General features: G+C 34.2%; 2 protein-coding genes across 3 annotated transcripts in view; both read right to left on the minus strand.

Moving 5' to 3' along the window:
• LOC131162156 (uncharacterized) overlaps positions 1-4,772 on the minus strand; it is a 34,864-nt gene extending 30,092 nt beyond the window's left edge. Inside the window, exons 1-2 of the mRNA XM_058118344.1 lie at positions 4,424-4,772; positions 329-720 (exon numbers count right to left, since the gene is read on the minus strand). Of these exons, the coding sequence (XP_057974327.1) occupies positions 329-720; positions 4,424-4,576 (545 nt within the window). The 5' untranslated portion in view covers positions 4,577-4,772. The remainder of the gene's footprint in view (positions 1-328; positions 721-4,423) is intronic.
• Positions 4,773-7,838: 3,066 nt separating this feature from the next.
• Positions 7,839-21,598, minus strand: LOC131162157 (enoyl-CoA hydratase 2, peroxisomal). 2 transcript variants are annotated; one of them, XM_058118345.1, is made up of 12 exons: positions 21,508-21,598; positions 21,290-21,414; positions 20,805-20,827; positions 20,535-20,640; positions 20,083-20,153; positions 19,654-19,720; positions 18,466-18,505; positions 9,617-9,689; positions 9,395-9,545; positions 8,537-8,607; positions 8,232-8,405; positions 7,839-8,144 (listed from the first exon to the last, which is right to left on the minus strand). In XM_058118345.1, exons 2-12 carry the CDS (start codon positions 21,344-21,346, stop codon positions 8,057-8,059), a joined length of 921 nt encoding a protein of 306 aa, XP_057974328.1. In that variant the 5' UTR covers positions 21,347-21,414; positions 21,508-21,598; the 3' UTR covers positions 7,839-8,056. The 2 variants fall into 2 exon arrangements, with proteins under 2 accessions (XP_057974328.1, XP_057974329.1); XM_058118346.1 differs by having other exon boundaries at positions 21,290-21,382; positions 21,508-21,575.
• Positions 21,599-23,426: the final 1,828 nt, after the last annotated feature.

Below are 23,426 nucleotides of genomic sequence, written 5' to 3' on the forward strand. Positions count from 1 at the left end.
TAAAATAACAATTTTTTTTTCCTTCTCTCCCTCCCCTCCTCATATACACTGGTACAGTTTCAAAATTAATGACCCAGAAAGCCCAAAAGTGAATCAAAACAACTAAACAGACACTATATCATGAGCATATAAATGGCAATCAAGAAATTAAACTAGAGCACATCTAATGCATATATTGTGAGATACAATTATATAAAGTTTGATGAAGGCAGAAATTTCCCAGCATGAGTATACTGCTTTATTTTATATGCAAAATGATGCACAGTGCATAAGGCAAACAACAATAACTTCAAGAAACTAAAGTGCTCATCTATGAAAAATAACTTACCAAACTGCATTTTCATTTTCCACCACAATTGGCGGTACTGAGACTTCAAGAGAAAAGTTGTCAATCTGATGACCCTCTTGCTTTACCAGGTCAGCAATTGATGCAGCTAATCCATTAGCACAATCCTTGTACATCAACATTTCACTGTCATCACGATAGGTGAACTGTAGGATACCAAAACAAATGATGCAGTACACTGGGTTGCTCTCTGAATCATGAGAAGTGTGTGGACTGGTTGAATCTCCACTTGCTTTGAGACAACCATCCACCACATTTCTGTCCAAACTTGTTAATTCTCCAATAACTGAACACAAGACTGATGTTGAAAGAAAGGAACAAGAAAAAATATGTCCTCGAAACCCAAATAGTCGGAGGATACACCGGATGCATACCTATAATAAAACTACACATTCTAGTTAAATCTAAAAATATTTCAACTAATTTTCAGTAAAAAGGCAATTGAATACCACCAGGTTAGCCTATGTAAAGATAACCCAACTCCAATCATATTAAATGATAAAAATCAATTAACAATGAACATTAAGCAGCAAGATAGATGCAAGCATTACAAGCTAGACCTTCCTCTAGAAAAAAAATCATTCACTAAAAAGAATGTATTAGATATGACGTTTGTTGTTTACAATGGATGATTGTATAGAGTAATCAGTTTTAGGAGTAAACTTCTAAATTCATGAAGTTGCGAACAAAGTTAACATATGAATAATGTAGATCAATAGTTGAAGGAGCATAACTTGGGTGAGTTATTCATTTAATTCATTCAACTAACAAAATTCTGACTTCTGATGCAGAACTAACATTTTTAACAGAATCGGCTCCTAAAAATATTCTGTTTAAAGAATACAAAACAACACACTTGTACAAGAAAGTGTTCAACCCAAGATCCTGAACACTCCTTTTAAAGAATCGCCAAAACATAAAAGCCACACAAAAATAAACCCAGAGTAAATAACAACAATGATGGAAAAACCCTAATTCCCTGTCTTATATCTTGAAAAAAGGAAAGAAAAGAGAACTCAAACTCTTAAGATTTTGAGATTTCAAGATTACATTTCCAAACATTTCATTATCAGCAAAAGAAAAGAATTTCATTCAAGGGCATCAAGGGGATGCCACCCAAGTACAATCAAACAAAGAAAATTACATGCATTACAGGTTGTCAGTAAAAATAAAATAAAAAATAAAGAAAGAATTGCAAAGGAGTCAACCGTAAATAAACCACTATGCCATCTAGTCATTACATTAGTATTTAGTAATATGCACGAGCATGGCCAATCCTTCAAAAAATTCTCTTAATTCTTTCCCTCCAAACATACTAACAGATGGCAAGGGGAATAAGGACACAGAGCTTTCTTCCTCTCCTTGCTGGAACAAACACCTTTCCAAGCCCACAGCTCTTATTTCACTGTTTTGGCAGTAACTAACAGCTGTCTGGTCAGAGAAGCGGCCAAGCCCCAAAGGATCTGGTTCAAGAACAGTGTAAGAGGATGTGATCAGTAGATTCTGCAATTTCCAAACACAAAAAACAACTGTTAACAAAAGGCAGTTCCCTTTCCTGCACGTTTTCCAGAGGGAGAATTTTCTGAGTTGCCTCCCATGCAAAGAAAGCGACTTTTGTGGGTTTGAAGTTTTCCAAATGGGCATCAAGGGAAAATTGCTGCCAATTTCTGCCTGCGGGGTGAGTTTCTTACAATAAAATCTAATTGTAATTTTTCTGTTCTTGTCCATGATCCACTTGGGATCACTAGTAAGGTTCCACACTCGGATTTTGCATAAGTTGCCATCAAAATCAGTAAGATGGTCAATTTCTCACTTGGAAGCATTTTTTTATTAGGGGAAAGTTCCATAAAATCACTTGGTCAGAAATTTGAAGATGATTACTGATATGAGGGTATCCTTGTTACAAGCCAAGCTGAAAATGAACGGGAATTTAACGCAAAGAGGAGAGAGAATGCACCTCATGCCAAAAAAAGAATGTTGTCCTCATTCCCCACTTGAAAGAAGATGAGGGAGAAAGAATCACACCAACCTTTCCCCATGGATTTCCAAACCCCAACACCATGTACTCCTCTACTAGCTTTAGTGATCCAACCATTGTTTTTGAATCGATGATTCCCCTCCAAAGATGATCATTCTCTTTCATGAATCTCCAAAGCCATTTCCCAAGAAGGGCTTTGTTGAAAGTAATTCCCAAGCCTCCATGTCTGACAGGTTGGTTAAGAATTCCCTCTAACCTTCTAGCAACAAAGCAAGGGATAGGGAAGAGGGACATACAATAAACTAGGAGAACTGTTAAAGTGCTCTTAATAAGTATAGGTCTCCCTTCTTTAGACAGATAATTCCTCTTCCAAATTACAACCAGCCAACTTTCTTTCAAATCTTTCAATGATGGGGTTCCAAGCTCCTTTTTTTTAAAAAAAAAAAAAATTAGCTTTGAGCGGGAGATCAAGGTAGGAGATTGGGAAAGCTCCCAGCTTGCAGCGCAAAAGGCCTGCAATGGAAGTCCTCTCAATACTAGCTCCAATAAAAAACAAGATCATTTTTCCCAAATTCACTTAGGCCTAAGACTACTTCAAACCGCAAAAATAAAGCAGGATCCTCTTCATTATATATATATATATATATATATATATATATATAATTAAAAAAATGATAGTCATATGGAAAGAGGATATTGGAGACTTCCATTTCCCTTTCGTTGTTCCAATGCTAAGACATTTACGAAGGCCTCCCTCCAAAGATTTGTTCCACAAGAGGATAAATCATTATACACTGACTCAGTGTACTAGTCAACACACTGATTGGTGCACGGAGAGCAATATGATTTCATGATGTGTATGTTATGTCAGACTAAAAACAGCTATTCTAATTTAACTAAAATGCAAACACAGGGCAGAATATGATTGGTCCCAGTGTACTGCATATTTTTTCCTACAAGAGACTCCATGCTTGCATTTGCTTCTAAAATTGTCTTGTGGAATCCCAATACATAAAGAGGAATACTAACATAGTTGTTCCACGAAGTCTCCTTAGACACACTCCTTATGGTTGGACCATTTAGCCATTTTCTTCAACCATGATAAGGGATAACCATTTTAGATGGATTTAGATTATCAATGTGACCTATTTTCACATTTATTTCATAAATTAAGGTTAAGAGTTAAGCATGGAACTGATTTTTTTTTTTCTTTTTTTGAACATAATGCCAAATGACCCAATCATAGGGGGAGTCTCTGAGAAGCAACTACTCCTAGCATTCGTCACACATAAAAGAACTGTAAAATAATAAAATTAAACCGGAAGACGTGTTTACAATCATTGGAACCCTAACTCTTGACTGATTATTGGGAAGTCTTGAGAGAGAGAGAGAGAGAGAGAGAGAGAGAGAGAGAGAAAGCAAATGGTAGTCATAATCCAATCAGGAGGATCAGATTACAACCCGAAAAGAATTTGATACTTTAAGAAAAATCAACAGGACGAAGAATAGAGAAAATAAAAAAGAGGGGAGGATGTAGGAGAAGAAAAAATGAGAGGAAGGAGATATGAGAGATGAAGAATGTTAAAGTCAATTCACAACTTCCTGAATTCATTGTTTTCCCCTTCATCTTGCTTATAATTCCCCAAGTGAACCAAAAGAAAAAACTAAATTAACAGAATTAGCAACAAAACTAACCAATTCAAATAACAATGACAAATAACTGAATCAATCACAATACACAACCAATTAAACGATATCAGCTGACTAAATGTCGTTGTCCTCAGCTCGTAACAGAGTCCCATCATTCCAGTTTTTTTTTTTTCAATACGAAATGCGCAGCTGAACATCCAAACAGTGGCGACGAGATACATTAAAACCAAACCCTAAAATTAGGATTGCTTTGCAAAATAAAATAAGGTGAAAATGAGTAATTGTACAACAAAAATGGAAAACAATCATTCTTTATATCGATTTAAATGACAAGACGATTAAATTCCTATATTACCGTCATTCTATTTCCAAATAGATGTTTCGTAACCAACGCAACGTAAGAACCTAAGAATCATGACAAAGCGTGAGGATTGGATAAAAGAACGAACCCCAACAGACAACAAGTCTGTCACTGCGTGCGACGGCAACGAGCGGACGACGTCACGGAGAACCTGCGCCTCCTCGTTGCGGGCGGCGGAGAAAGCATGCGCCTTCTTCTCGGCACTGCCGCTAAATTGCGCAGCTACGGCCTCGCTCGGCATCTGGAACCCCAGCTGTGGCGACCCCCGACGGCGGCAGTTCGGACACTTTGCAGCACTAGTGTGTTTCTATGTTTCAGAGTACAGACGAGTGCTGGTGTAAGAAAATACATGGTGTTTCCGTAGAACATGGGAATTCGCGTCCTCGCATGCACTATTCCATGATCAGAACCGCTTGATCCATTTTCACGAGCTCATCACACGTTAAAACCGAATTCACCAATGAAGAAACTCTGTTAAATCGGCTTGATTAAAATTTTAATTTCAATAGATTTAGTTTAATTTTAAAAAAAATTTGGTGTTTGGTGTTCGGTTTGATTTAAGAATTTTTTTTCGATTTACCAAATTAACCGGTATAAACATTAACATATAAATTATAAATATATATTTATAAATAACTAAGTATATATTATAAATGTTTATATATTTATATTATATATAAATATAATATATTTACTTGTACTATGTATAAATATAATATATTTATTTATATTATATATATATATATACGTAAATTTGAAATGAATCATACCTTCGGATAATTTCAGTTTACAGATTTAGCTGAATTAAAATTTGGTTGGGTAAATATTTGAGTATACTATTTTAATTTGATTTGGTTCTATTAATTGATATGATTTATTAAAATTTTTCGATGAATTTGGTTAATTCACTGCACCAATCGGTTGCACAACCCTAGTTTTGGTCGTGAGAGGGTTGAGAACTCATTTCGATAATTAATGGTTCAAACTCATTCATTTAAATAATAAATAACTTTCAACTCCAGTTATGAATTTTTATTTAATAAATTATTTAAATTTAAATGTAAATAAGTTTAAACTTATCTTGACCTGTAAATAGTTTAATTATATACTTGATTTAAGTTCATTCAATAGGATTAGATTAGACTCGTTTAGAACTCGTTTAATAAACTTGTTAGATTGTAATAGGTCTAAAAGTAAACATTATTTGGGCGTAGGCTTGATTAACTTAAACTTCGCAACATAAATACAATGAGTGGGTCAATGCGCGAGACTAATAGGCTGATATAACGAGACAAAATCCTAACACCCTCTTGCCTCTCATAGTAAAAGGTATTAGAAAAATCAAACAGTTCGCAAAAATCTAATTATTTTGGTTCCTAAGAGCTCGTCAATTCATTCATTTGTATAAAACAAGTTTAAATAAGAATATTAAAGATCAGTTGAAACTTAATTAAATTTGAATTTAATTTAAAATTTAATAAATAAGTTTAAATATGACAAAAGTCTATTAAATTCGATATGTTGAATCATTATGTTGTATTCATATAGTTCCAATCTTTTTACATGTATAATATGTCATACCTATTATAGATGTATTTGATATTTTATAAAACATACTATATATTTTTACATCAAAAGCTTTTGAACACATGTTTTGCACACTCTTAATGCGTTTCGTGCATCCATGTTGTCACATTTTACATTTTAAGATTTACCATATTATATTCATGTTGTTTCACCACTAGGATTCATTTTTAACACACAAATTGTATAGTACTCACATCATAGCAATTTTTTTCCCAAATAAAAAAAAAAATTACAATATGAAGATCAATTTAGTTGTGCAACTTATTTTTTTACTTTCATTATAATTTTCAAAGGTTTATGAAGAAATTAGCTAATTTTTCTATTTTACAATATTCATATAAAAACAAATAATAATAAAAAGTTTAGTCATTATTTGCTTGTGAAAAAAAATTTATTTTCTATTTTTAATTTTTAAAATGATGCAAAAATAGCACATAATGCTTTTTAATTTTCTAAAGTTTTGAATACAAGAGTTGGAAATTATTTTTTATTATTATATTGATATTTGATTTCTTACCATGCATTTGGAGTGTGGACCTCGAATCATACACTTTGATTTGTCTAGATTATAACTCAATATAGCATAAAATTTCATTGAATATTTTATAAACCCACACAATTTCAAATTCAATCCCCAAGATTCATATATATTTAATACTAACTTTAAAAAATTTTATTTTTAAAAAATAAAGCTATAATTTTTGTAATTATTTTAATTTTTTCTAGGAAAAAAATTAAAATGTACAACAAAACAAATTCTTTATTTCTTAACCTTTTTACACTAATCCTGAAAAACTAAAAAAAATAAATTGAATATTTCATAAAATTTGTAAAAAGTTAAAAAAAACTAGAACCCAGATGTAAAACTCACATGCCACTACTTGGCATGACTTTATCGAACAAAAATGACTCACATCAAAATCGTGTCGGTTTTTCAAAAAGACCTAATTTTTTTCTCAAGTTAGAGGCCCTATTCTTTTTTGGTACTACCTTATGCACAAGTGTCCCACCCAATATACTTGTGCACGCCCAAATGAGAGAAAGCCACCACCAAGTTTGTCCATATTGACAGAAGCTTGAGAGTTGCCTCAAGAGTTCAACAAATATGAGTATAAATTTAAACTTTAGATTTGAATTTAAAAGAATTTAAATAAATTTTACTATAATTTAATATTACATCTTATTCAAATTTAATATAAATCTAAATCTAAAAATACTTCAAACATAAGATAAGATTAGTGCATTTTCTTAAAACTTGTAGCTTCCAGATGATCAACTGGTCCCTGACTACTAACTTTTTAATCTAGAGCACTGTTTGGAATTGCTCAACCTTTTGGGTCACTCTTCCTGACCACATTAGAATAGGATCATTACATGTAGCTCAAGGGTAATCCTATATCAACTCCCATCTGCACATCTTGGGTACAGGGAGTGAGCTTGGGGCAAGCCCTCAACTGCTACAAGATTGTTGCGTTGACAAAGGGATGTAAGGAGAGGCAGAGGCACTAAAACAGAAGGATAACATTGTGTTTGGTAGGAAGGAAAAACAAGGAAAGGAAAAAGGAAGAGAAATAAGTGCTCGGAAAAAGGAAACATTTTTTAATAAGCGGAAATTTTAATCAACCAAGTCAATATAGGTTTCTTTCCTTTCATCTTTTTAGTCTGCTTGGATTAAACCTTCGAAGAGAAAAATGAAAATTAAAAAGAAACTACAAAAGAAGTCGAGATTTCACCTCACTTTCTATCTAAATACTATAACAATTAGATTTATGAAAATATGATCAAAGAAAAGTCCATATTTCTGTTCATTTCTGTCCTGCTTCGTAAGTTCCAAATGAACCTTGAGATTGCTTTACAGGGGGAAGAAAAGTCATTTTGCTTTGATTAGTTTTCTACTGCACCAAACGAGGATAAAATTATTTTTAAACACTGCCCTTCCTCTCTTTCCTTCTCTTCCTACTAAGTTTCATGTTATAAAGCAAGGTTCATTAACTACAGCACTCATCACCCAACCTAGTCCAAGATCCAGCAGGGGAAAAAGATATAAGTTGGTCAAGATAATTCTTTAAATCAGAAATAAAAAAACAATCACAGTTCACAAAAACATCTTTTCTGACATCTGCATCAATCTAACTCACAGCGACGAAGCTAAATGATTGAGATCTACATAGCCGCAAAGAACTGCCTTGTTTCTTTCTTTCACCTTTGACTGATATATCACTCTGCAAGTTACAAACAAATAATTAGAACAGCCAAAAGCTTAGCATCCACATTATGCTCACACCACTAGCAAGATAGAATAATTCTACCTTGAACCCTCTAGCCACATTTCAGTGATAAGAGTTTCTCCAAGAAAGACATGCAAAAGGAATCTGCCTGATATGCTTCTGACCATGTTTGGGTCCCCTCTGCAGATACATCTGATGATTGCCCTAACTGCAAACCCAAAGGTGCAAAGTCCATGCACTATAGGGCGAGGGAATCTTGACAAAGCGCACGTAAATATAATAGCATGTCATAATCTTTACTACTTGTCTACACTATCAAAAAACAACTTTGATCAAGTAAGATATCAAACCAAAAAACATAATTTGTAACAAGCTGATGCACCAACCCAGCATTTTTTGCAAAATTGGGATCTACATGCAAAGGATTGTAGTCACCAGATAGCCTATACAACAGTGCCTGCAAAACAGCATGCAAGGGGTGCTCAGTATTTATGAGGGAGATTGTGTAATGTACATGATCAAATATTTTTTAGTTTTATTTTTTTTTAAATCTGATTCCAGAAAAATCTATTAAATTGATCAAATATGAGAAGTTGACAACTAAAACGTAAATACAAAAAGCTAAATCCTTATAACTGATCAGCATGAAATATGAGAGGTACATGATAATGAACAATTTTTTAAAGCCCAGACCAGTCGTTGACCTACTATGAAACAGTCTATCCAACCAATGTGTGTATGGTCAAGGGTCTAGAGAGAGAGAGAGTGAGGAGGTTTTAAATTAAATGCTGTAAAATTAAGTAGTTTTACATCAATTTTTGTCTGGTCCATGCCATCAGACCACAAAAACATATTAGTTGGACCAAAGAATCTGTGACTTTGCTTTGATACAGATTAATTTAAGATTGCATTGGATCCAAATTTGATTGACCTGCGCTATTAAACTTCCACTTGAACAGCAATCTAATTTTGCCGTCCCCAGTGGACTTTATGAAACGTAAAACTATTTAGTTTCAGATTGCACACCACATAGGCACATATATACATACATACATTTTGTGTGTGTATATTATATTATATTATATTATATGTATATATATAAAAAGGCAGGTCCTGGTTTTTAAACTATGGTATGGCAATGACAAGGCAATTTCACATAATTATTGCCCTGGAAAATTACATATTTTTTTTTTATCTACAACAAGGCAGCACCATTCATATGAATAATTGACCAATATACGTGCCTGTGATGGTTGGACCTGATCCTCATATACTGCAAAAGGTTGATCCTGTGGAATTTTATCTGTTGAAATGTGGTCGATTGGATACTTCGAGTAGGAAAAGGGCCTAGATGATTTTGAGAAGCCACCGATACCTCCAAAATAGAGTGTCATCCTGCCGAGTATCTTTGTAAGTCCATTGTATGATAGCATTAGATTGGAACAAAACAGAAGTAGAGAACTGACCGATTTTTGCATAACAGTTCACCAGAATCTTTCTCATAACTGGCAACTTCAACTTCAACAATAGATGCTTTGCCTGGAAACAAGATTATAATGAAACAAAAACAAGTGCCTATATCATTGCTAATGAAAACTTCTTTGTGTTTAGAAGGCAAAAAAGACACAAAAACTAACAACTGGGTTGTGTGCTTTTTTTTGTGGTCCGGGTGAGGATGGCATTAGTGATGCAATGGGTGGCATTGCCGTTGCGTATTTTCCTATACAACACTGCTAACCACAGGGTGAGAAAGGCACCTACGCAGTCGATTTTGTTCTGTATGGCAAAAAGGATTCAGGTTGGTGGTTGTCTCTGGGGAAGTTGAATTCAGACTTGGGTGAAGGGAGTTTATTTTCCCTCCCCTGGTTTTTGTTGGGGGGGCGGGGGGGGGGGGGGGGGGTGGGGGGGTTTCATGCTCAGTTGCCAGGATTGTGGATTGACCAATCTAGGTCCTGGGGAGGTGCACATTATGATGTAGGACAAGAAACCGGAATTTGGATGGATCATTTCAACCCAATTTGAAGGCCCATGTCAAAGGAGAGGGTTAAAGGATTAATGGGTCCTAAACCCAATTGTGCTTAGTTAATTCATTGTTTCTTATGTGTTTTTAGTTTACGTGTAGTACGATTATGTGTGGGGGTTTGTTTGTAAAATTTGTGGAATTTAGGGGTGGGTGTGTAATTTCATGTAGTTTTAGGGATATATGCATAACTTTCATTTGTTAAGAGGCTTTCTTATAAATAGTGCGGTGAAAGCTAGGTAGGAGGTGGTTATTACGGAACTTGAATTAAGAAGCGAACGTTGATTTCCCCCTTGCATTTCTTCTTCTTCTTCTTCCTCTCCTGCTGCATCACATTATCCTCAAAATTGCAATTTCCAGGCAGTCGGCAATGGCAATTTTTCTGGTGGTCAAAGGTAGATAGGATAGGGAAATAACAATTTTTTTGGGCCCATATCTCCGCATGAATCAACAGGCAAGGGCTTGGCTTCAAGGCCCAAGAGCATAAAATAAGTCATTCGATAGCAGAATAACTAATAAAAGGTTATAACTCTGCACATCAAAATGAGTCCATCTCTTTACAGGTTCGCATCACACGGGTTCACAGCAAGCTCAGCACCCCCAGCCCAACGAGAATCTATCTTTGCCCCCATCCTAGAGATGGCTTGATTGATAGGGAACTCCAAAGACTTGCAGGTTACAGCACACTGATAGCTCAAATTCAACAAGGCCATCTGGTGCAAAAAGTGCAATACTGAAAGGGAAAGAGGTTACCTTCAACAACCTGCTTCATCCAAGTTCTCTGATTTTTATTTGGTAACCAGTTCTATACCTCTCATACCTATTTAGAAGTTGGGAGATGTTGAATCTGGAGTTCAATGAAAAGGATGGATAGGTATTCTTCCTGTTCTGGTGTTACCTAATATGAAGAACAAGTTACCGTTATGCCATGAAGAGTTTGAAGCGAAGAGAAATATCCCAACATTTGGTTCACTAGATGATGAGTGGGACAACCAGGATGCTCAATGCTTTATGGATGAGTTAGGTATTAGGCTGATTAGTCCTTAAGATTGCTTGGTTATAAGAGCAGTCTAAATTGAAGAAAAAGAGAGCTAAGAATTTTTTTATTTTTATTTTTTTGATAGAAAAATAAGCTTTATTTAAAAAAAATAGCAAAGAGAGAAAAATACAAAAAAGAGAAGAAGAAGGACTCAATCAAAAGAAGAGACAAAAAGCAGCATCACCTTAACAAAGCCACTCAGTCTCAATTAACATCCTGAAAACAGCAGCCTTTAATATAGCCTGCATTGTAAGCCGAAAGAGAAGCCAAATACCACTCTCCATCCCAAAGGAGATCCTTTGACATTCTTTTTGTTAGCTTTTTGAGTCCGATCCCCATTTTGATGCTGACAAACCACAAGTATCTTATATGTGCATTTAGTGTGTGAACAAGTTTTCATTTTAGCACGAACATAAGATACCGAAAAATGGAAGCCAGTAGGAACATAAAGCTCACACACTCCTGGCGAACTCCATGGAAAATGAAGAGCAAAAGAAAAAAACATTTTTTACTTTAGTTATAATGCATTTAATTTTCATGTCTCTGGTCTGTAATAATGCATGCATCTGCATGATATGTTTAAAATGCTCAGATGACCGTAGGTTGACCATAGGACACCTAACATTTTACTAAAAACATTTTTCTAAAAAAACTAAAATCAAACAAAGGTTTTTGAAATTGCTTTAGGGTCAAATTAGGGCTTACAAAGACTTCGGTCGACCGACATTGGGTTTTTAGGCTTAGTTCAAAAGCCTCGATTGACCGAACCCTTTTAGTACAAATCAGTTCGGTTGACCGAACCAGCCTTGAGTCAAACGTTTGACTTGCTCGACCGACCACTTTTGAACTAACCTTCCTCGGTCGACCGTCCCCTAAGAATTTCACTTTTAACCAACTTGATCGACCGAACTCATAGTTCAAAATGGCCTTAGTCGACCGAACCTCAAAGATGGTCCATGGTCGACCGAACCTACGAAGGGTTCCAGTCGCCTCTCGTTCGGTAGACCGTCTAGCTTCCTTGGTCAACCGAATCCATTTTCAAATTCAAATTCATTGTGAAAGCTCAGCCAACCGGCTCTGTGCTCGGTTAATCGGCTTGCCTAGTACGGTTGACTAAACCTCGCCTTGGTCAACCAAACCTCTCGGTGTCTAGCATTTTTAAATGTTAAAAACACGTTTAAAATTAATTAAACTTTTCTAATAATACCGAGTGTGTCCCCAACGGTCAAAAGTTTTTGAAACTCTATATATACCTTTCATAAGCTGAGATTGGTAACTTTGATTAACTCCAAATTTCTCTCTAATCCTTTGTTAATCAAAGTTTCCCCAAATCAAGTTTTATTGCTAAAATCATTCCTTTGGGGCAAATTTTTTTTAAGCAAAACTCTCCAACTCTTTTTTACTCTTTCATTTCAAAATTATTCTTAAAGAGAGAATATTTATTTTGGGCATTTATTTTTATATTCACATGCACCTAGTCTCACTTAGGTTTTATCTTGAAAATCATTTTTTGAGAGCAGCCTTAAGATTTCTTCCGATTATTTTTTCATGATAAACATTTTTGGAAGAAATCCTTTACTGCACAAATATTTTTCTTGAGCTTAAACTTCAAATTCTTCAAATATTTTTATTAGTAAAAATCTTTGTTGGAGAACATAATAATCATCTTATATATTCATATATCTTATTTGTACAAAATTATTTGATAGCACCCTTATTCTACTGAGCATAACTCATATCATGTGAGAGTGCATGTATTTAAGCTTTTAGTGCATACATCCATGCTTATATTTAGAAACATTTTTATATGTACAAAAAAGATTTTTCATGTATCGGTTGGGTTCATCCCGTAAATTGAACTAGGGAGTCTCAGCCCCGCAAGTGAGACTGGTTGGGTTCAGCTCGGAAATTGAACAGGGGAGTCTCCGTCCCGTAAAGGAAACAAGTTGGGCTAAGCCTTGTAATTGAACTGGGGTTTACCTCGCCCCGTAAGGTGAGGTTGTAACGGCTTCTGCCCCGCCCGTTTAAGTGAGTAGGGTTAGTGGAATCCTTGGGGGACATGCCCAAGGCGGGGACTTAGGCTGGTTTGGTCAAACATCGATAACAAATATCATGTGTTGCTCTCTCTCTCTATCTCATTTAATTACTATACTTTCATAGTTCTAATTATTTGCATGCACACTTTTATTTAAATGAGATATGTTTCACGTGTATGTTTGAAAGTATAGTTTTATCATTTTTCATACACGCTATTATATTGATTGGGGTATAATTTGTGGTGAATCGGTGAAATGCTTAAATTGGTCAAAATGTTTTTAAAATCCAATTCACCCCCCCTCCCCTCTTGAAATCACACCAATTCCAACACTCTTTCCACAAAAAAACTGCAGCAATCCTCTCCAGCCAAATTCCCCATAAAACAGCAAGACCATACCTCCGAAAACACTCCACATCCTTACCCTTCCCAAAACCAACAAAAGAGTTACTCAAACACTCTTCCACCAATTTTGAGCAAACCCATACTTTGCCGAGAACTTCAAATAGCTTGTTCCACAGAGCCCATGCAAATGAAAAGTGTAAAAGCAAATGTGAGACATTCTCAGAGCTACTCCCACACATGAGATACATATCTGAAGACAAAGATTTAAAAAGCCTCCTATTGGATAGCAGATTGTTGGTGGTAACTCTTCTAAGGGCCACCAACTAAACAAATGTCTTTATTTTAGAAGGAACTTTAGTATCCCATATGCCCTAAAAAGGAGGAAAAGACACATCAACCTTAACTAGTTAAGAAAAATAAGTTTTGCACAAATGATCCCCTGATGAATCCAAGATCCAAATTCTAGAATCACTTATATTGGAGATAATGCAGCCCTGGAAGAAAGTGAACAAAGGAAACTTTTCCAACCCTCTATCATTCATACCCCTCCCTAAAATGAAAATCCCAAGAAAAAAAATCCTTCTCAAAAATAAGGAGGAAAATCACATTATTATGGAGAGAAGAAAGACAACACAAAGAAGGAAATAAGCGATACAAAGCAACCTCCCCACCCAAACATGTTCCCATAACTGAGTACGGATGCCTTCACCCAAATGAAACTTTGTATGAGGAAGAAAGAAAGGGTTAACCTGTGAAATGAACCTCCAAGGACTTTATGAGGAACTTAAAAAAGAGGGCTAAGAAGTTTTGGAGGGCATTGACTAGGCCAGCTTTGTCAGTAAATTACAAGGGTGTGGAAGAAGTATGGGCCACAATAGTGTGTTAAAATGAGGGATTCCTCCTTGGAGTGTGCATGGGTTAGGGGGTACAGACAAGACAAGGAGAGAATGATTAAGGAGCTGCGGCACGATTGCTCCAGATGTTTGCTTCTTCAAGAAACAAAGTTGGACTATGTGAACACGTTTAAGTTAAAAGAATTTGGAAGAATAGGGTTAAAGAATGTATTTTCTACCATTTTATGGGGAGATTGGAGATATTGTGAATTTGTGGGGCACGAGGTTTGCCAGTATTCAGGATTTTGTGCATGGTTCCTACTCCTTGTCCAGTTGTCTGTTCTTTTTAAGGTGAGATGTTTTGAGGATTCCATCTGTTTTTTGGTCCTTGTAGTTTGAGATGGTGTCAACATGAGATTTCAATGTTGTTATTTGAACTTCCAATGAAGAACTTTTTATTATTATTATTATTTTTTTTTTTTTTTCGTGGGGGGAGGGGGTGTTGAGTTACGACAAGTATGAGAGAATATTAGTTTTATATTTTCATCCAGCATTGTCATCTTAGGGGCATTGCTTTATCTAATAGTTAATTTACTTGGACAGTGTAATGCGAAAGTTCATTTGCATTTGCAGGTTTTCTTTTACCAAAAAATGTTTGTTTCCATATATTGTTTAGGAGGTTCGGCCTAGGCCTATTACTGACCGTTTCCTGGTGTGCTTACACCTTAATCCAGTTAAGTGGGGCCTTGCACCTTTTATATTTAAGAATAGGAGACTTACCCATCACTTTTTTGGGGTTAATTTTAAGATTTGACGAAATGAGTATCAGGTTTAGCTCAGAAAGGCTTCAATTTGTGAAAAAAGATTAAGAGAGAAGTAAATAGAAAATCTGGAAGGACACCATAGGCCAATTAGTTAGGTTACTACTCTCTGCTATCTATGAGGTTAGGGGAGGTTTTGGGTGACCCAGTCATGATGTTGCAAGTATTTCCATTGATGATCGATTGATTAGTGGCATTGAGTTTGTTATTTTATATTTTATAAAATAGTAATGCAAAGAAGAGAGACAATAGGCATCTTATCTTTTAAACTGCATTTTGAGAAAGCTTATGATAGGGTTTGTTCAGGATTTTTTTCGAATAGGATCCTTGAGAAGAAGGGTCTTGGGTTGGTTTGGATGGAAATGGATTAAAATTGTCTATCTTTTGCGAATATGTTGGTGATTGTGAATGGACAACCTAAGGATAAGTTTAGTGCCTGTCATGTCTCATGGTAGGGGAGCCTTTTAAGGATTAGTCAGGATGGTTTGGAAGCTTGCCATCTTGAGTTTGCTAAATACACCATTCTAGTTAGAGGATGACGTTGTGAAATTTCATAAATGCTTGCACTGCTTCTTTTTTTTAATAAACTTCTATGTTAGCTAAGATTCCCGTCTTTTTAAGACTTTTCTCTCTACAAACTGGTCTTATTGGATTTTTTTTATGCCAAGGTGGCTCTTTTTCATCAGAATTAAATTGTCTATCTTTTGCGAATATGTTGGTGACTGTGAATGGACAACCTAAGGATATGTTTAGTGCCTGTCATGTCTCATGGTAGGGGAGCCTTTTTAGGATTAGTCAGGATAGTTTGGAAGCTTGCCATCTTGAGTTTGCTAAATACACCATTTTACTTAGAGGATGACGTTGTGAAGTTTTAATAAATGCTTGCACTGCTATTTTTTAAAAAAAAAACTTCTATGTTAGCCAAGAATTCCTGTCTTTTAAGACTTTTCTCTCTGCAAACTGGTCTTATTGGATTTTTTTTATGCCAAGGTGGCTCTTTTTCATCAGAATTCCATTTCTTCCAAAATACTAATGAAAGAGAAATTGATGAGCTCATCAACTTGATGGCAATTTTCGTTTCTTTTGCCCCTTATATTTATCTGGGGTGTTATATATGGAATAATTCTCTTCTAAATCTTTTCTAATGCATTCATTGAAATCTTCATCCCTCTATTTGTAATTTGGAAGGCTAAGGTTCCCTCTAATGATTAAGGCATTTACCTAGGCTTTGGTTCTCAATTAAGACTAATGCAATCAGTTGAAATATTAGTGTGAAGCGCTTAAAATCTAATGAGAGAAATGATTGCTTATTTCTTCATTGTCAGGTGCATAGGCAGGTTTGGTACAATTTTTTTTCTTTTGCTGGTGAGGTTTGGGCAGTGGCAGATGCAAGGGGTGGCTGGAGGGGGCTGCCGTCTCCCCCAAAACTTCTAATTTTTTTTAATTTTTTTTTATCATATCCACCCTACCTAGAACACCCACCCTACCCAAGTTTGGACCCCCCAAAGCTCCTTAGATTTATTAGTATGGCTTCTTATTTTTGTTCTTTCACCACTAATAACCTACCCAGCCCCACACCCACCCATGTCATTCCCCTCCACCCCTCCGCCCCCCCCCCCCCCCCTCCCTCCCTCCCTCCCTCCCTCCTCCGAAGTCCTAATTTTTTTCCCTCTGACTTAGAACCAGGAGCTATATGATAATTTTAATTATATTTTAGTTTTAAAAAGTTAAATCTCCCTTTTTTTCTGCTCCTCCTTCAACCCAAGTACACAAACAACTGAACAAAAATATTTTATTTTGCTACCTCTCCTAGGTTTCCTTGCACATTCCCCTCTTCACATTTATTCTTTTTTTTTTTAATAAATTCTCTTTTACCTTTCAAAAAAATAATTAAGAATAAAAATTTGTTTAAATATGATAAACTTTAAAAAAAACAAAAACAAAAAAACAAAAGTTATTATTAAGATTTGATTCTTAATTTGAAAGTTCATCTCTAAATTATTTTTTATTTTTTCCTTATTGCTAATTTTTATGACCCCATTTGGAACTAGGAAAATATTAGGAAAAGGAAAGAAAAATTGAAGGAATCCACTATTTTTTATGTTTGATTATCAAGGAAAATGAGAAGAGAAAAAAAAAAAAAAAAACCAAATCAATGAATGTAATTTTAATTTTGCACACAGTTAGCATTTGAATTTTTTTAGAATAAATTTATTTTTAATAGTATTTGATAAAGAAAGAAAATATAGGAGGAAACAAGATTCTTCCCTTTCCTTTAGTTTTTCAAATAAAATTCTTAATCCAAACAAACTTTATAACTGCCTAATTAGAAGCAGTCTGGTTTTTATATATATATTGGTTATAAACATTGAGAAAGAAATTGCCCTACCAAATATATATATTGTAGTTCATGAACATTGATATGATGGATAATTTAGCTAAAAATCAACAAAAAATATAATAATTATAACTTAGCAAAGCATTCTTAATAAATTTTGTGCATATACTTTGGCCCCTCCTAGCCATAATTCCTAGATCTGCCACTGGATGTGGGTGACTTTGCATGCACTGGAGGAAATTAGGTTGAAAAGTTTCAGGTATTTAGTAAAGTAAGAAAGACAAACTGTTGTGTAATTGTGCTTGGAATGCTATTTATTGGACCCTGTGAATAGAGAAAATGCTAGATCTTCAAAGATCAAGTTGTGCTATCCTTGATAGAGTAGTTTTTCTTGTTTCCCTTCAGGCTCTAGCTTCTACAGTGGTTTGGGGGTGTTCTTTGATTGATTTGCAAAGACACTGGAGAAGTGCTCTTGTAATTATTACGTTTCTTTCATATCTTGGACATATTGTTCTATAATCTTTGCATCCTCTCTTTCCTCCTTAATAAATTCCTACCCAAAAAAAAATTAAATAAATAAACAAAAAGCTAACTACAAAGTTATAGACTACACTTATAATCAATACTTAGAAAAGATGTGAAATTTACTATGATTTTCATCAAAGCTGAAATTGCAACTTCTTAAATATTTCTAGTTGATGGAATGAGATGGCAGTTCTAAGACTGACAACTCCTTCACACTAAATTGCATGCATAAATAGACTTCAAAAAAAGAACAACCATTTATTCTACCTTGGACACACTCAACACACACTTCCCATAAGAAGATAAAGGCATTGCATGTTAAGTATTAACAGACAATGTTTCATCTAAAAATCACAAACCTTTATCATGCAATCCCACGATACTTGCTTTATTTTGCAACTGCATCAGCAACATACACATGACTTATTGCAGCTTAAAGAAACAATTGAGAATAATAACTATGAGTGACAAAACAAAGACATTTCATATACAATTACTCAACCTAGAATGCTATGATAAAGAATTAAGTTAATCTATTTTTCTATTAGCAGTTACAATATTATTAACAGATAAATAAAATCTTAGCCTGTGGTTTAAGGTCCAATGCTCATTTTCATCCCCATCCTTTTTATGCAACACTGTAAAATCTTCTACTTCATACATAGGAATAAAGTATTCATACCTCCTAATCGAACTTAACATTTAACTATAAAGCGTCCTTTATGAGAGAGACAAGCAGTTGGGAGTCTAATTTATTACATTACTACTAGTCAGTTTTCTCACTCAAAAAACAACAGCAAGATAAATCTGGATATTTTGACATTTCCATCAGGATCACTAATGTTTTTCTGCCTCAACTCTCAATTAAAGTTATTTCAATGCTCCAGTGGTATATTATTCAGAGTAAGCTACTCTGCAGGATAGTGTGTCAGTTGCACTGCACACAATAAAGACAATTGAAAAAGAAACATCAAGCAATCAAAGGGATCTTTTCTTTTGCTATTCGGTCTGTAATATGTATCACACATGTATCTTTTACCAACCTAAATGCTTTAGGCAGCATCATTACCTAATAAACTACAATTTATGCCAATAAATCTTTTCACAGTATGAAGCTAAATGTCAGAAACCAAAGTAGCTAATTTCTCATTACATCGGTACAAGATGGACATGCAGCACCCACCATTCATAGTCTCACTCAAGTCTCTTAAAGTTTTACTGAATTAGTTTATCATTGAAAAATCAGAGCTCTCAACCCTGCTAAATTGTTGGTAGGAGTAGGCATTCTACAGTAAGCTACAGAAGAATCAAATATGAATGATCATTCAGGCGCACCTTAATTTTTTCTAGTTTTTCAACATTTGCACAAGGATCTCGGAAACATCTTTTTATTTTATCCAAGTTCTCCACATAAATGTTCAAAAAACTAAAAACAAGATGACATTTTTATAATTCTTTAAAAAATAGGAAATAAAAAATGAATAGTTTTGCACAACTACACAGGCCCCAAGTAACTACCATCCAGGGAATTTGATTAGAAGCCTTACGCAACCACTTGAAGGAAACGGCTTGTAGAGTTCTACATATTGTTGCCCATGCAATAGACGATCATATCTGCTCAATGGAAGCCAAATAAGTGTTTTAGTCTTTTAATTTTCCTATTGTCACAGAAAAAGAAAATAAGAAAAAGAAGTCCTCAGTCCTCACAGAACTAAAAAGTGGCTTTAAAATATAGTGAAACAGTATGTTACACCAATATAATAAATTACTTTGAGATGCGTAACAAAAAAAGGGCAGCCCGATGCACAAAGCTCCTACATACGCGAGGTTTGGAGAAGGGGTGGACTACAATGGGTCTATAGTACACAACCTTACCTTACATTTTTACAAGAGTAGTACTTTACCATTGCGCCTAGGCTCCCCTTCAAGGAATAATAAATGGAAAACCTAGTCACTGCTCAGAGACAACTACTTACGATAGGCCTGGCAGCTGCGAAATGTCTGCTATAAATCCAGAAGGAAATAGAGTGGCAAAAGTTGGCAAAACCTACAAAGCAGGAAATGTGACAGTAAATTATAGCATCTTTTGCTTTCATGCAAGAGACCATTTAACTTTTATCAGCCAATTCTGTCTATATGAATTTTTTTGGATAGAAAATACTGCCCATGTCAGTGAACACACCTAATTTAGACTAAATGCAGCACTCTCCAAAATTAAAATTATGCATTTGCAATTTATAAAATGTGTATAATAAAATACAATAAAGGAAGAAATGAAAGAAGAATAAGAAGAAGGAAAAGACGACAATGGCTTCAACTGACAAGAGTATTTAGTTGGTTGACTTTGGCAAAAAAATATATAATTTCTTATTCTAAAATAAGCTTGAAATTAGTTTATGTTAAAACAACTTGGTTCAATTTGCAATACCTGAATGAATTGCTGTCCATTCTCATGGTAAACATATTTGAGCTCATTGTCATCCAAAGCATCCCTCGCACACACTCCAATACCCAGAGCATAAAGTGCTGCATCTCTATTCACAATTGAGATAATATTGCTAACTCTTCAAACTTGAAAATTAAAGAAATAAAGCAATTAATCAAAAGACTCTACAAGGGTATCAAACGATGCAAATGATTAGAACAAGAAACAGAACTTCAGGACATATAATGGAGATTGAGCTTGTAGAGAGTCTACCTTTCATCATAGTTGTATGTGCTCTGCATCCAATCCAGCATAAGCAACAAAATGAGAAATAAATTAGAGAAAAACTCACAAAATTAATTTAAAAATTAATTTTATAACCGAGTATCCGTTCTATTACCTAGAAAATTAGTTCCAGAAAGGATAAGATGAACTGTAACAGGATCAACAGAGTGCAAAAACCAAGATGTTTCCAAAAGTGTACAGAATTAATAGGCGGAATTATGGACATCTAAGGTCCTGATAAATCATCTTGCTACCAACTTTAGCTAAGGCTTCATTTGGAATTTGGGAAAAATAAAATCATATAAACTATGTAGCGGACTGACAAAATATCCCAGACTTCTGTTCTGGGGAACAGTATGCCATTTATCAATACCTTTACTGGATATCAAATTCCTGGAAATAGGCTGCACCTAACGACCTAATACAATCTCATACAATAAAAAATTCGCCGATAAAAAAAAATTGTCATATACCTCTGGGAATTTATGAGTAAGAAGCAACTCGGGATCGAACTCCGAACTGTCCGCCATGAAAGCTCCTCAAGATTGAATGACTCGCCTGCAGACCTGAATTTTTTTCCCAAGAAAAGAATGTTCCGCTATCACAAAAGCACAAAGATTTTAGAAATGGGATTAAAAGCCCTAGTTTCGAAGTTATAGGAGTACAGAGAATAGCACAGAGATGATGATACCGCTGAGTTTTGTCTGATGAGTATGCACTCCGGAGAAGAAGGCCATTAGAGTGGACAATTTAATACTTATTGAGGGAACGAGCACGGTGGTGCTTATCAAAGACCGGCGCGATGACGACAAACAGACAGCAACGGGTCCTACCAGGTGGACCCACACTATAAATTTTTTAAAATGTTAATTAATTTTTAAAAATTTTAAGATTTCATTAATTCAATTTTTTTTTTCTTTCCAAAGCCCCCTCTATGTGACAAAAATTTTAAATAATTGCGAACTACTAACTCAACAAAGCAAGTAGTTTTATACCTATATATATATAACTATCTATGAGTTGTAGAGATATTTTAAGTTTTAAAAATTAAAATTAAAATTATTTTAAAAAAATTTCTTTAATGCATCCGTAATGTGTAAATGTTGTAACTTAATGATGATTTATAAATCAACATATATTTTAGTAATAAAGACAAGAAAAATGCCAGTGAAAAAATGCATTCTTTTACCTCAAATCCTTAATATAGTGTGCCACGTTATGAACAAATACCATTTTTTTCATTTTTCACTATCTATTATATAAAACATACAAGAGTTTAAAATAAATAAAAAAATTAAAGGCAAACATGAAGCAAGATAAATGTAGAAGAATTTGAACTGCATGCTTAGGTTAGTTATTTTAATTATTTAATAAATTATAAATAAAACATTAGCGTAAAAGCATACCATGTAAATATTGTCATTCTTCAACCATATTTTGAAAATAATTTTGATGCATTTTCAATGTCATCCACCCAAATACGATGATTAAACATACTAACAACACACAAGACATTACACTTTTAATGAATGTCAATATTTACTAAGAATATAAATGAGGAGTACAAACAAATACAATCATGCTTAAGATCCCGTTCAGAATTCAAAAAATATTATAAAAAGAAGAGAAAAATATCTTGAAATCGACATTTTCATATTTAATTATCAAGAAAAGTAAGAAAAAAAATAAAAATATATACTAAATTTATAAACAAAATTTTGATCTTTCATATCATTAATATTTACTTTTTTCTAATTTTTTGTTATATTAAAATAAACTTTTATTTTTAATAATATTTTCAGCCCCCGTCGGAACTTGGAAACATTGAGGAGAGGAAAATAAAAAAGATTCATTTTTTCATGTTTGATTATCAAGAAAAATAAAAAAAAAATAAAATATATACCGAATCAATAAACAAAATTTTAATTTTACACACCCTTATCATTTATTTTTTTAAAAAAAATTAATCATATTAAGTAATTTTTTTATTTTAAATAATATTTAATACAGAGAAAAAATATAATGAAATATATGTGTCATTAATAGAGAACAAAAATATAAGAGAAAATAAATTTCCTCTGCCTTTCCTTTTTCCACATAAAATCTTGATCCAACCGGACTTCAAAGCATCTACAAGTTTTTACTAGATGAGTCATATGCCTCGTTTTATTTTTAAAACGTGTTCAAGTTGAATGCTATACCTTGACACTTCCAATTTCAACGCCCCCCTATTACTAATTCACTACAACAATTGCTAAGATCATATCACATAATGACTTGAGGTGGCTCACACGTAACCATAGGACACATCATGCAATGTCACTACAAAATTCCTTCGGTAGATGTCTTGTTTCTGGGTATTAAAGGCATAATGCTACATGCTAATAAGAACCAAGAGAAGTAAAATCAAGCTTAGAATAAATAGTTAAAGTTCATAAGGTTTGCCTTGACTTCTTAACCATGTCTATTACGTTCAAGGTCCGATTTGAAATTGTTTTTTAAGTTTCTGAATTAATGCCCAAGCTTGGTGTCACAAATCAATTTCAAGTTTATGCTTGAATTGATAAGAATTAAGTTACAAGCTCGTGAGACAGATTTAAGCCAATCCAA

This window comes from Malania oleifera, chromosome 8 (genome assembly GCF_029873635.1).
Source record: "Malania oleifera isolate guangnan ecotype guangnan chromosome 8, ASM2987363v1, whole genome shotgun sequence".
NCBI lineage: Eukaryota > Viridiplantae > Streptophyta > Magnoliopsida > Santalales > Ximeniaceae > Malania > Malania oleifera.

Bases quoted from the DNA above. Each gene is read 5' to 3' on its own strand.
- LOC131162157 (XM_058118345.1), bottom strand. From the start codon at position 21,346: ATGGCGGACAGTTCGGAGTTCGATCCCGAGTTGCTTCTTACTCATAAA. The intron at 20,154-20,534 runs GTATTGCAAATT...CCTGCTTTGTAG, and splicing joins ATGGACAGCAATTCATTCAG to GTTTTGCCAACTTTTGCCAC. The intron at 8,608-9,394 runs GCACGTATATTG...GCTGTTTTGCAG, and splicing joins ATCAGGTCCAACCATCACAG to GCACTGTTGTATAGGCTATC.